The following is a 13,322-nucleotide window of genomic DNA, read 5'->3' as shown; positions in this document are numbered from 1 at the left end:
GATTTAACCAATCAGACAATGGCTACTATTTAGGGATCGGAGGGACTTACAAAAAATTCAGGTCACTGACACAGATATCTCCACAAACACATAACACAGTTATTTGACCTGCAGTATATATGCTTTGGGGTTTCTGTTGACATGGTTACCATTAGCTAATATTTCCGCAAGATAACATCCTTGAATATTGCCAAAAACACTATTTTCAGTGACTGTTTACTCACAGTTGTCATGGTTGTACGTATGCCGTGTGCATCATCCGGTAGCGAGCGTACGCTAAATAGCTTTCAGAATCGTTCGAACCTTTTCGAGATAAAAAGTTCAAGAGGTATGTGCGAATGTCCATTGTCGCGATTTGGTAAGCTGTAGTCTGATTGGTCAATCTCAAAGGTTACCTGATGCGACCTCCTACTAGGTTTGGTTCGACTCAGTAGTGGAGCGTAACGTAAAATACTGAGGATAAGTTTACTTAGACTGAACGGGCCCCTGGACCAGAGCTGGCTTTCAGCACTCTGTGTTTGTCATCATGTGAAGATCTAGGCTAGAATTAATCTTCAGAAACCCATGTTTGTCATCATGTGAAGATCTAGGCTAGAATTGATCTTCAGAAACCCATGTTTGTCATCATGTGAAGATCTAGGCTAGAATTGATCTTCAGAAACCCATGTTTGTCATCATGTGAAGATCTAGGCTAGAATTGATCTTCAGAAACCCATGTTTGTCATAAGAGGCGACAAACAGGATCAGGTGATCAGGTTTGCTGACTTGGTTGACACACGTGTGTCATATCCCAATTGCATAGATTCTTGGTGTTAATCACTGGACTGTCTGGTTTAGACTTGATTTTTCACAGACCTCCTCCATGTAACTGGAACATATCTGAATGTGGCACTAAACAACAAATATAAAAACATCTGAGTATGGTGTGCATGAGTGTGACAGTAATGACTGTGTAATCATACAGACAAATGTTCCTTTACACTGCAAACACCTCTGAAATATAACTTATCAGTTTCAACATGAGTACCCCATTTTGACAGATTACCCGGACTCTTAGCCAGTCAATATCTGTTGTAGATTACCTTAATGCCAAGCAAAAAGCAGACTCACAACCACCAAATGTTTGATTCAATCAACAATAAACTTCCAATATTCAGCCATCTGAGGTATTAAGACTGAAATTCCCAAAACATTTACTACAAAATTTAGAAAATGGACATCTTAATGACCAAACAAGCAAGCATCCTTCATTTCGATTTGGTGGTAAAGTTCTGTCAGGAACATAAGGGATGCAAGGTTTCACCAAATGTTCAAGTGACTTACCTTATAATTACCTAAGGTGTCTCCTCTCTGTCCTGCAATGCTGTTGTATCAACCAGGACGATTAGTTTACTTAGGCTTATCTCTATTATTTCATTTTAATGGCAGTTGGTAGGATAATAGTTGTCAGATCAAAATTTCATAAATATAACGTCTTTGAACAAGTCAACATCTTAACCATGAGAAACATTTCGGAGTAGTCAAGTCTCGTTACTCTGACAATCGTCCGTTTCAGAGCAAATTGTCAGATTAACAAGGATGTCGGACTAAAGAACTGAGACTAAACTATGTTTAGTCAGTTTGTTACCAACAAGGGCGTTGGATAAAGCCAACTGGAGGTCTGACTAACAAGACTTGACTGTATATGCTAACTCCTTTGTAAGGTGAATGCATCGCATGTTTTTTAGACGCTTTTAGTAACATTCCACTACGAACATGGCAAGCGACACCAGAAATGGGCAACATGCATGGTACCTGTGTAGGGAATCGAACCCTCTAGCACGGCGAGTGAACATGTTAACCAGTAGGCTGCCCCACCTCCCTAATGCTATGAGGCACCTGTCAGAGCCAGTCAAGTGTTAGCTGCCCTTGTTTAGCCTTCACCTTTGTTGTCTTTTCACTTTTGTTGTTCTTACATGTACATAAATATACTGTCTGCCTCATAGGGTTCATTCAACTGATAAAGGAGTTAGAATATACTTCGAAAGGGTGTGTTCCTCATAACAAAGAAGTTGACATACATAAAATCATTTTCTTCATAAATATCTTCACATTTAAAATTCAACACAGAATTACATCAGGCAACAATAAATAAATAATGATGTAGAACTCAATACAGAATTAAAATAGGAACCAACTGTATTGTAGATGCTAAGTTCTCCCACAAGTGTCAGTACAATTCCAGAGAACAACCTGTCTCCATCACCTGCTAAATCAGAATGAATTGGGTGTAAAATGCAGTAAAAATAATATCACTATGTCAGTGAAAATAACTCATGAAACCAAGTCCTATGGAAAGAACTCACCATTCAAACAATTTATGTACAAAAAGTAAAATAGTAAAAGATGCATAAGACAAAGTAGCAGTACACTGAGCATAAACTGTGTGTATAAACTGATACAGAAACAGCATGGAGTAGGGCTGCAACGATTCACTTACATGTTGATTTGATTTGTTTTTCGATGTTGGAACCTTGATTTGATCAGTTTCGTTTTGATTCTTCATAAATTAAAACACAAAAACATTAGATTTCATTCAACTCTCAGAGCTCGCTTTTCGAGATTGAAATCCATTTTGAGCCTTTGCGATGTCTAACAACAATTCTCATTGGATAATTACCCTGGTGTCAACCAATTAGGCATTCATGCTTCGCCTTACTTTAGTACTCAAAACGGCTCAAGTCGGAGTTAAATGTTTGTTCTGTATGTAAATAATTTATATAGGTATTCAAATAATGAATCACATCAGTAATATACTAATAATGGTTATTGTATATTGAAACTAAGGTGTCAGATTTGTTTTCCAATGAATCAAACCAAATCACTGCAACCCTAGTGTGGAGAGTCGACAGCTGTTGCATTTCGCATATGGCCAGTTGAGCACTGCTCATGTTGATACCAACAGCTGACTGATTTATGTGTTACAAATACACTGTAGTGACTAAAGCACACGTCTATACATTTGTGGTGATGGAACAACATCGTGTGCACAAGCCGTGAACTGACATCAGCAGCTATATAAATAGTCAAGGACCACACATATTTTCAATATTAAACTACTGAATAGTTCATATTATAATCTGTACAATACTTAAACACTGAATATTGGGTTGGTCCATATCTTTTTGGTTGAGTATATAGTCTCAAATGTTTGTTGTCATACATAATTGGTGACCTGTGATGCCTTGATCACAAAGAGTTCCAAAACTTTGGAACAGAAATGAGCTTTGATATTGGCCTGGATCATGTCCCTGAACTTCTTCTACTGTTGTAGGACATTAGTGCCTTCTACAAACAGACAGATCACTTCCGACCTTGCCTCGACATAATCTTTGTCCCCATTCTTCCTTGTGAACATCTTCTATGACATCAGTGCTTTCCACTGACAGCCTGTGATCCATTAATCAGAGATCATCATTGTCCTTCTTCTTTGTGGACATCTTGTGTGACATTTGATGTGTCCTCCTTGCTGACCTATCTGTGAACTTCCGATCACAGAAGTTACACTTGTATGGTTTCTCCCCAGTATGAATTCGCCTGTGGTCAGCTAGAGAATTAGGATGATTGAAACCCTTGTCACAAATGTCACACTTAAAATTCCGCTCATTTTTGTGATTTCTCAGATGAATCTTCAAATAAGCTTTCAGATAGAACTCTTTTCCACACAAATCACACTTAAAGTCCTTCCGTCCTTCATGTCTGAGCATGTGATCCCTCAACATATACTTTGTCTTATAACTCATGCCACAGAGGTCACACATAAATGCCCTCTCAGTGGAGTGAGTCGGCTTATGTGCCTTTAATTCAGACGAAGAAAAAAAGCTCATATCACACTGATCACATGGATGATTCCGAACACGCTCCTTATGAAGCCTCTTCCTATGACTGGCAACACCTTCCTTTGTTCTGAAAATCTTCTTACAAATATCACATGGAAATGTGCCCCTGTCAGACTTGAGATGGATCTTCTTGATATGGTTATTCAGGAAGTTGGACGAGGCAAATTTTCTTGGACACTGATCACATTGAAATCTAAAGTCCTTGTTGTGGATTCTTATATGTGTCTCCAAGTAATATTTGGTAAAAAAGGCCATATCACACATGGTACATTTGAACCTCCTTTCAAGAAAGTGATGCTTAATGTGCTGCTGTAGCTGCTCCACAGTCCCAGTAGTCTTCTTACAACATGGGCATGTGTACTCGGAGTGCTCTCGCATCAGCAACCCTTTCGGATTACCAAAATCTATCCCTGCTGCTTCCAGAGCCTGATGCATCATCCTGTGGACATTGAGACCTATCTTGTTTCGGAAAAACTTATTACACAAGTCACAAAGACCTCCACCAGCTTCATGAGCCTTCATATGATGTTCCAGTTTACCTGCATGCTGAAATTTCAATTTACAAATGCTGCATTGAAATTTGGAAGTCCCCGTATGAAGAACCATATGGGCTCGAAGCCCTGCCAAGCTGCTGAGGGTCTTGCCACATTTATCACACATGTGAGTATCCGGTTGTATGTGGACACACTGGATGTGTTTCTTAAGATACTTCTGATCTTTGTATGTCTTCCCGCAATGTTTGCACTTGTAATGCTGTTCCAGTGACTGATGATTCACTAGGCCACTGTGTGTAGAAAAGGATCTTTTACAAAAGTCACAGGAATGCTTGTCTTTGTGCTGCAAGACATGCTTCTCCAACATCTTCCTGTTGAAACAAAGATCCCCACATGTTTCACACTTGACATAGTTCAAAATGTTAATTTTTTCCTCTTCACTGTGGCTCTTTTCATGAAATCTCATACTTCCCATGTTTGGATACTTTTTGAAACAAACTTTACACTCATAAATGCAGCTGTTATTGTGTCTGCTCATATGAATAGCCAAAACAGACCTGGACTTACAGGCCTGAGAACAGATGTCACAGATATATTTGAAGGCAGTCAGGTGATGTCTCACATGAAGTGCACACTTTTCCTTGTCTAAAAACGTTTTTAGACAAAGAGTGCATTTAAACATCCCCCCAACTATTTCCATTTTAGATTCAATGTTTCTGTTGCTCAGAACTCTTAACTGCAAGTGTTTGTTTTCCTCATTGTGTTTCATAAGCTCCTGATGAGTCTGGAAGGCAGCAATGCAAGTCTTGCAGCGGAAGAGGTCATGTTCCACACTGAGGTGGTTCCTAATGCTGAGCAGAGATTTAAAGACTTTATCACAGAAGGCACATCGGAAGGAACCCCCTGCCTCAATTGTATACTCAGTTTGGTACATCTGAGATGAAAGACTACTGTCAGAAGATGCAGTCTCCACAAGTGAACATTCTTCTCCTGTCTTGGCTGTTTTAGATCCAACTTGACATTCACGATTTTCATACTCATGATCATGATGATGAAGGTCAGTATCTCCCTCCTGTCCTTGACCTTTGGTAATTTCCTTCCTCAAGTTTTCTCTCTGATTGACAAGTTGGGTCATCCTTACACTCGAGTCCTGTGTTATGACCCTTCTCCCTCGTTCTTTTGATGCAGTTTTATCTTTTAAATTTGGTTTATTTGAAGACTTTGATTTTTTGTTCTTTGGACTGCACATCTTGTGTTGTATTGTATCCTGCTTGTTCCTAGATGGACCATCCTGGTTCTTTGATCCTGAAGACACATTGATGTTAGGTTCCTCTATTTCCATTTCATCAGCATGGCAGTCAGATGGAGACTCATACAGATATTTAACTGTGGGTATTCCACTTCGAATAGGGCTAACATCTTCACTGGATATGTCGGAATCACAGTCCATATACGGATCATACTTAAAGTCACTGTCAGAATCATTATCATCACTGACATCATCAGCATCAATCATACCATCATCATCACCATCATCATCACCACCATCATCTGAAGCAGCAGGCAACATCTCAACTTGTGCGGTAATAGAGTGTGGATCTATTTGGGCCTTAGGATCGGATTCTGTCCCATCTTTAACACAGGCAGCAACAGCAGCTGCAACTGCTTGAGTCATGTCTTTCTGTTCCCCATCATCGTCTCCATCAGTGAAATCAACAGCCACTCCAGACCTATTATCAGCTAATTCTCTTTTAATATAGGAAAAAGTTTCCTTTCCAGTTACAGTGGACTCTGGGAGTTCTGTCAACAGGTGTCCCTCCTCACCAGATGATGAAGCTCCATCAGCATCATTCAGTGAAGGACATTTGACTATTTCTGTAGTTGTGGAAGTAGGACGACAACTGCAGCTACTTTGTCTCAAGTTGTCTTCAAGACTTGATGTCTCATCACCTGCTATTTTACTGCAACTCAGATCTTCCTGTGACAATGTTGCAACGTTTGCTTGTTGCCCTTTGTTTGCACTCACAGAAACATTAACCAAGGTATCACCTGCTACATTTCTGCAACTCAGATCTTCCTGTGACAATTTTGCAACATTTGCTCGTTGCCCTTTGCTTGCACTCACAGAAACATTACCCATGGTATCACCTGCTACATTACTACAATTCAGTTCTTCCTGTAGCAATGTTGCGACATTTGCATGTTGTTCTTTGTTTCTATTTACAGAAACATTATCCAAGGCATCAGACTGTGAACAACCTAAAGGCAACCCTGGGAGACCACCGCTACCAACATCTCGCTGATCTTTAGTACCTTGTGTGTGTATGGGAACACCAACAGTTAACTCAACACCATCTTTATTCTTGTTTTCCTGATTCATTTTCACTTCCTTATTCTTTTCCGTATTTATGCTTTCCTTGACACCTTCGGTGATTCTCACACTGGGCATTTTTATATTTCCCCGGTCATGAGCTTTCATATGAACAACTAAATGAGTATTCCTCTTGAAAGCTGCTGAGCAAATTGGACACCAGAATTTTCTCTCTGCAAAATGACTCCTGAAATGGTCAATTATTTGCTTGTTATTCTTAAAAGTACTTGCACAGAGTTTACACTTGAGAATATCATCCTCAGGCTCTATATACTCCTTGTACTTTCCTCGTTTAAACTTGAGCTTAACCTCCTTCAGTTCCCCATCTTCAACATGTCTATCATCCATGGACGTGCTCTTGGAACCCTCTTCTGCAGCAGCTTCAGGATGAGTCTTTTCATGAACATACAAAGAATACTTCTTTCTGAAGCATTTTTGACAAAACCTGCACTGGTAAGTGTCTTCCAGAAGATGATAGCGGACATGACCCTGTACCTTACGCTTTGTGATGAACGACTTGTTACAAATTTTGCATATGAATTCATTCCCTGCAATCTCATAATGACACCTGGTCGTCAGTCTTGTCTTCTTTTCAGCAGACAGGTTTTGAGACATGTGCTTTGCTTGATGGGAAAGAAGCTTTGATGCATATACAAATTTAGCCGGGCAAAACTTGCATTCAAATCGTTTCTTTGAGACATGAATTCGGACATGATTCTTGGCTTTCTGCAGTTGAGTAAACTCCACTTCACAAATCCTGCATGAAAACATGTCTCCCTTTTCAACTACATTTTCCAGGATACATTTTGCAACACCACTCAGTTTTGGAGTATTACCTTTTGAATTTTGAGTCAACATGGAGTCATTGACATGTTTGGCCGACACATTTTTGTGTGGACTTTCAGCTGACATTTTCTCTTGCTCATTCTCAGCTGTGACAACATCCTGAGCAGGTTCAGATGTCATCAAATCATTTGAACCTTTAACCGAGACTGAGTAATGAGTATTTTCAATATGATCAATGTCATCTTCATCATGAAAAGTATTATTGTCACCATCATCACTGTAATCTCCACCTTCTCGCAACACTTTATCATTGTTAGACACTGTTTCCTTCATTTTACAACCAACCCCAGTTCCCTGATTTGTGTCCGCTGTTCGGTCCAGCTGAATTTTCGTGGGAGTATTACTATGCAAGACTCTATCTGAACATGCACCATTTTTTCCAGATGTTATCTGCTGCACACTTTTATTCCCTTCATTCTCATGTTTTGTTGAAAGTCTGGAAATTTTTTCACCTCCATTCCGAACAAGCAGGGCTTCATTTTCAAGACGTTCCAGGACAACTTTAGCATTGCACTGAACATTTGGGAAGGTTTTGAGTAGATTTTTTAGAGGATGTGACTCAGTTGCTTTATCTGGTTGAGAGTTCTCCGGATGCTGAATGGCAGGTGATACTTTGTCCTGAATTGAAGTGTTTCTGAATGTAGTCTCCTTGATGGTTGTTTGTACCAAATCTGAAGCTGAGTGCACAGCATTAAGAAGTGTTTGTGTCTCAGCAATGGACACATCGAGGTTTGTACCTGGCTTCAGGATTCTCATCAGGGCAATGGTGTGATCTCGGATGTGAAGATTCTGGTGGTGTACCAACTCGTCTTGTGTACCAAACTGTTCTTTACATTCTCCACAACAAAATGACTGTGAAGTATTTTCAGGTCCATGAGTCATGTGTGAAGCACCAACTCCAGCATTTGCATGAAAGTCAGACACATCTTTTCTTCTCAGTGAAGTATCACTTCCAGAATTTGACTGTTGCCTTTTTGACATCTTCAGTTTATATCTCCCTTTTCTCTTCTTGTGACACAGTATGTGAACATGTGCCTTTTGTTTGCTATTAAATGTTTTCCCACACACTATGCATGAAAACCCCTTTTCTTCTTCCACCACAAGCTCCACAGCCTTCACATGGTCTTCAACTACAAGCACATGGGATATTGGAGAATTCTCAACTGTGTTATGAACATTTTCATGATCTTTCAAATCAGATTGAGTTAAGAAAGACCTATCACACTGACTGCAGTGAAAGTGTCCTGTCTGATGGACCAATATGTGCTTCTCCATCAAGGATCTGGAACTGAGCTTTATAGCACATACCTCACATCTAAATTTCTTGCCATCTTTCGAGAAATGAGCCTGTGGTTTGTTTTGATTTTTGTTTGGCCTGTCTCTCTTGGTCTTCACATTCTGTGAATCTTCCTTCTCAATACCACCTTGGTTACATTCATACTTAGTTGTCCTTACAGTTTTGCCTGTAGACAGATTATCAGGTTCTTCTGTTTGTGCTACCTTCTTTCTTCTGTGGATTCTTGAATGAAGTTTCAGGGCCTTTAAGGAACCAAAACTCTTGTCACAGGTCACACAAATTAGATGAGATTTGGAAGTATTTCTTATCTGGTTTCCCTCTGTCTGAGACATAGGGTCATGACAGGCACTGATGCATGGAGGTTCTGTGTCCTGCTCAACAGGATCTGCCCCAAAAATGTGGACCTTCAGATGCTCACAGAGAGCAGAGAAGTCCGGGTAAATCATCCCACATTCATGACAGTCGAAGGAGTTTTGTTCTGAGTGAGTCTTGATGTGCATCTGTAGACACCAGGAGGTGCTGAACTCCCGGAGACAGATGCCACACTCATACTGGACAGCCTCACAGGAGATTACCTCCTGTCTGGATTTGACTGACATTTTAAAGGCAGCCTACATTCACATCTGAAAAAATAAAAATCAGACCTATATTTTACACAAATACCACAGAACACTAATGAACCAAATCAGAGCTTTTGGTAACTGGCAAATGTAATGAAAGACCTAATTATACTGATGATCACTTTATAAAGGTTATCTTTGAACATGGTTGACTTGCAGTTGTCACATTGTTTAATGCTGTGCTCTGGAATATCCAATATTCAATATAATGGTGCTCTATAAATAATTGAGTTACAACAGATGCTGTGGCGATCAACAGCCTGCGTATTGATCTACATAGTTGGGATATGATGACATAAAGACAATCATAGCAATGGAACTACATATTTATTTTTGGATAAACAATGAGGTCCTTCATTTATTACATTACCCACTGGAAAGGAATGAGAATATTTTAGGACAATTGAATTTGCTTTCCTTATCATCTTTCTCTATCAGAAAGGTGACCCTTACCACTGAAGGGCAAGATATTCATACAGAATAGACACAGCACCAAAGATGTAAAATAATTAGATTTTCAATTTACACAAAGAAAGAATTAAACGAAACTTGTGAAGGGTTTTCAGTGTTCTTTATGTCAAATTGCCAAAGCCAATATTTACATTTAAACTGTAACATTTAGAGTGTGGACACTGTCAAAACCATTTGGCAGGATTTGGAAAACTAAACATTCCATTTGACTTCTACATTCTTCTATACAACTAGTCATGATGAATTCAATTAATTATTGATGATCACCAGAATTGCATAGTTACAAATATTACTCAAAAGTATTTTTCCCTTGGAACTATGTCTAATACTTATCAAAGTGTAATACACAAAATGGAATACATACAAGCAATACAGTGTCAAACCCACTCTTATTTTGCCCCGGCCCGTCAACAGTATTTCCACTTACAGAGAAAAACCTTGAAATGTTTGAACTTATAAAGTATTCATGAATAAATATTCATATTTGTTATCCTATATTCATGACACATACCATATTCATCTCAGTGTGTATTAATTTCAGCCCAATATATTACCATACAATTCTGCTTGGATTTCCATACCATGAGTTAAATGACACTAATGGGTTTTAACATTATAAATTTTCAAGAACATGCAACCACTGATAGCATTTACACTGCCTGCTGCGTGAGTGAGTTTGTCAATGTAAACAATTTTGCAGCTATTCAGTCTAGAAAAACAAATATTATCTTATGGGAAAGAATATGCAATAAACGCGATAAAACTGGCATTCAGAAATAAAATCTACATCTTGTTAAACGGTTTGACTTCCATTATATTTGCTAAAATTAAATGATTACAAATGGCTTTGAAAAGTTAAGAAACAGTTTCGACAGTATAATATCATTGGTGAATGAGCAAAAAATCCACACATCCCAACAACAGGTGCTTGAATTTGTGATTTACCAATTCTCTTGATAAATCGCTGGATGTCTTAAGCTCAGATTTTCTAATGCAAAGGTAAAACTTGGGAGAAATCCATGAACATAAGAGTATCCAGTATTTTTTAGAGGAATGAGACCCTTGATGGTCCGGGTTAAATGGAATGTCAGTAACTTATACAGTCGAACCCTGTTTATCCAGACATCGCGAAGCACTGGGTCCGGTTAAGCGTGTACAATTAATGAACATAAGATTCGTTTCACATAAAATTCATCTAGAAGGCGGGGTTTCCGGATATGTGGGGTCCAAGTAAACGGGGTTCAAATGTACATGTCATCAGAGGCGAATAATGGGATCAGGTGGTCAGGCTTGCTGACTTGGTTGACTCATTTCATTGGATCCTGGCTGTGTAAATCAATGTCATGCTCATGCTGTTGATCACTGGATTGCCTGGTATGGTTACAGACTGCTGCCATATGCAGTTGTAACATTGCTGAATGTGGCATAAAACTAAACTCATTCTCTCACTATTTGAGATATGTGTATATATTAAACTAAATTTGCTCATTAAAGCATTGTAGTATACTGGACAAAACAAGTTGGGCAAATTGGTATGTTGATGACTGACAGTTTATCAGTATTGCAATGCAAAAATACATAATTATTCATAATTTCAAAATTTAGAAATATCCCAAACTATTTTTGTTCAGAATATATCTTTGAAAACAGTTTGCATTGTGACATCTCTAGACCAACAACTAGTCTCTGAAATGAACATATTTCACTGAAAAAGTTCATAATAAAAAAAAATAATAAAATGCGCCCTGAGACGTTCCTCGTTTTCAGAAGCTAGGGGAATCTAGACTTGCCACATTTTCTAGACTTACATGGGCTTTCTTGGATATATTTGCTTCAGGGTCTGCACGACAGACTATGGCATCTCCAAGAAGTCAGATTTACAATTTGGTAATTTCGGGTGTTGGTTCTGTTATTAGTGCAACCACACCGACACACATGTCAGTCAGATCTAATGACTTTCCATCTGAAACGATAGAGGGCCTATTTTCATACAATGTATTCATACACGGACAAGGTATGCTAGTAGAGTGTATTCCAGCACCAGTGTCATGCTTCGTTTTGTTTACAACACGTTAAAACTGGCTGCTGCATGTCATTTTGAACTCGGAAGTAAACACTGTAACATAAATTTAACAATAACATGACACGCCTTATATTGCAAAACTGATCATTTCGTGTAGTGTGCATGTTCGTTTAGCGTGCGAACGATAATGGATAAATACTGCGTTTGTCGTCACATCCAAAATTTGACACCTTCATAAAGTGTGTAGGGCTTCAAAATCAATCATACTGATTGACAAACTCCACATTCAACCTACCATTGCAAATAAAAATCCGAGTCGCCTGTGCTCGTCCCGTTTGGGCCAAATCTACATTGTTCCTACGCTCCATGCATCGTTATAGATTGCGCTCCTATATGCACAAGGCGTACAGTTTCCGTTGGACCCTGACGGGAGCTGTCGTCGCAAGGGGCCATATAAAAATCTCGAAGAGAAATATGAGTGAAATCGAATCTCATTTCAACATATTATACACGTATGCATACATATATATATATACTGTTCACAACGGATTTGGATATTTCCCCCGCCAGCCTTCACATGAACAACCTCTCACATTTATTATATTTATCATCGACTTAAATTTGGACACGAAACATTGTTAATACTACAGATTATGCATCCTCGTAGTTGCAGGGATACTCTACAACTGGTTAAACTTGTTATGTGTTTTTTTTTTGCGCCTATTCAGCCTAGTTCTGTTACGCACAATGACGTTGATGTAATATCACTTCCGTACCAGACCGCCAAACTTTGCTAACGGCAGAGTCGCGTTTTGAGATTTCCACGATTTCTATGGTTTCCGTTTGTCAGAGCTCGCTGAACGACAGAGCACGCTATATAGTTTGCTAGCTTTAGAAGCAGCGTAGTGTTGCACTATACAAGTACTCAGACATAAAATAATGTTGATTAATATTTATGCATCCAGTTAAATGACACAGCCTACAAATTCTGGTGTGGTTATCGCACTAACTGGCGCAGTAGGAAACAGGAAACGAGACGGTTCTGTAATCAATGTTTTGACATGAATCCAGTGATCAACAGCATAAGCATCTCGATCTACGTCGAAATTATGGGACACACGCACACCCCCTGAGGATCATTTCCCCCTTGCCTGTGGACTTCATGATTTATGTGTCATTGTATACACAATTGGAGTCATATTATACAGACTGAAAGCGTGATTGTGTACGCTATATGTGCCACGCACTATCATGTATTATTAGTCATTGTACATGATGAAGATGTGCACGTGTGATTGTACAAACTAAATGTTTCAGAGTAC

The 13,322-nt window shown here is 39.0% G+C and overlaps 1 protein-coding gene across 1 annotated transcript; it reads right to left on the bottom strand.

Moving 5' to 3' along the window:
• Positions 1-2,957: 2,957 nt before the first annotated feature.
• LOC137277560 (uncharacterized) lies at positions 2,958-12,376 on the bottom strand. Its single transcript, XM_067809356.1, has 4 exons — positions 12,296-12,376; positions 7,955-9,509; positions 6,632-7,897; positions 2,958-6,421 (listed from the first exon to the last, which is right to left on the bottom strand). The coding sequence occupies exons 2-4, from the start codon at positions 9,483-9,485 to the stop codon at positions 3,444-3,446; spliced, it is 5,775 nt and encodes a 1,924-aa protein (XP_067665457.1). The 5' UTR covers positions 9,486-9,509; positions 12,296-12,376; the 3' UTR covers positions 2,958-3,443.
• Positions 12,377-13,322: the final 946 nt, after the last annotated feature.

The sequence above is a fragment of the Haliotis asinina genome, chromosome 1 (genome assembly GCF_037392515.1).
Source record: "Haliotis asinina isolate JCU_RB_2024 chromosome 1, JCU_Hal_asi_v2, whole genome shotgun sequence".
In the NCBI taxonomy this organism is placed as follows: Eukaryota; Metazoa; Mollusca; class Gastropoda; order Lepetellida; family Haliotidae; genus Haliotis; species Haliotis asinina.
Note: the sequence above shows the minus strand (reverse complement) of the source record. Positions and strands in the feature narration are given on the sequence as shown.

Excerpts from the sequence above, each read along its gene's own strand:
- LOC137277560 (XM_067809356.1), bottom strand. The coding sequence starts at position 9,485 with ATGTCAGTCAAATCCAGACAGGAGGTAATCTCCTGTGAGGCTGTCCAG. Across the intron at positions 7,898-7,954 it reads ATCTGGAAAAAATGGTGCAT|CGGACACAAATCAGGGAACT; the intron begins GTTCAGATAGAG and ends TGGACCGAACAG. Across the intron at positions 6,422-6,631 it reads TCTCCCAGGGTTGCCTTTAG|GTGATACCTTGGTTAATGTT; the intron begins GTTGTTCACAGT and ends GAAATGTAGCAG.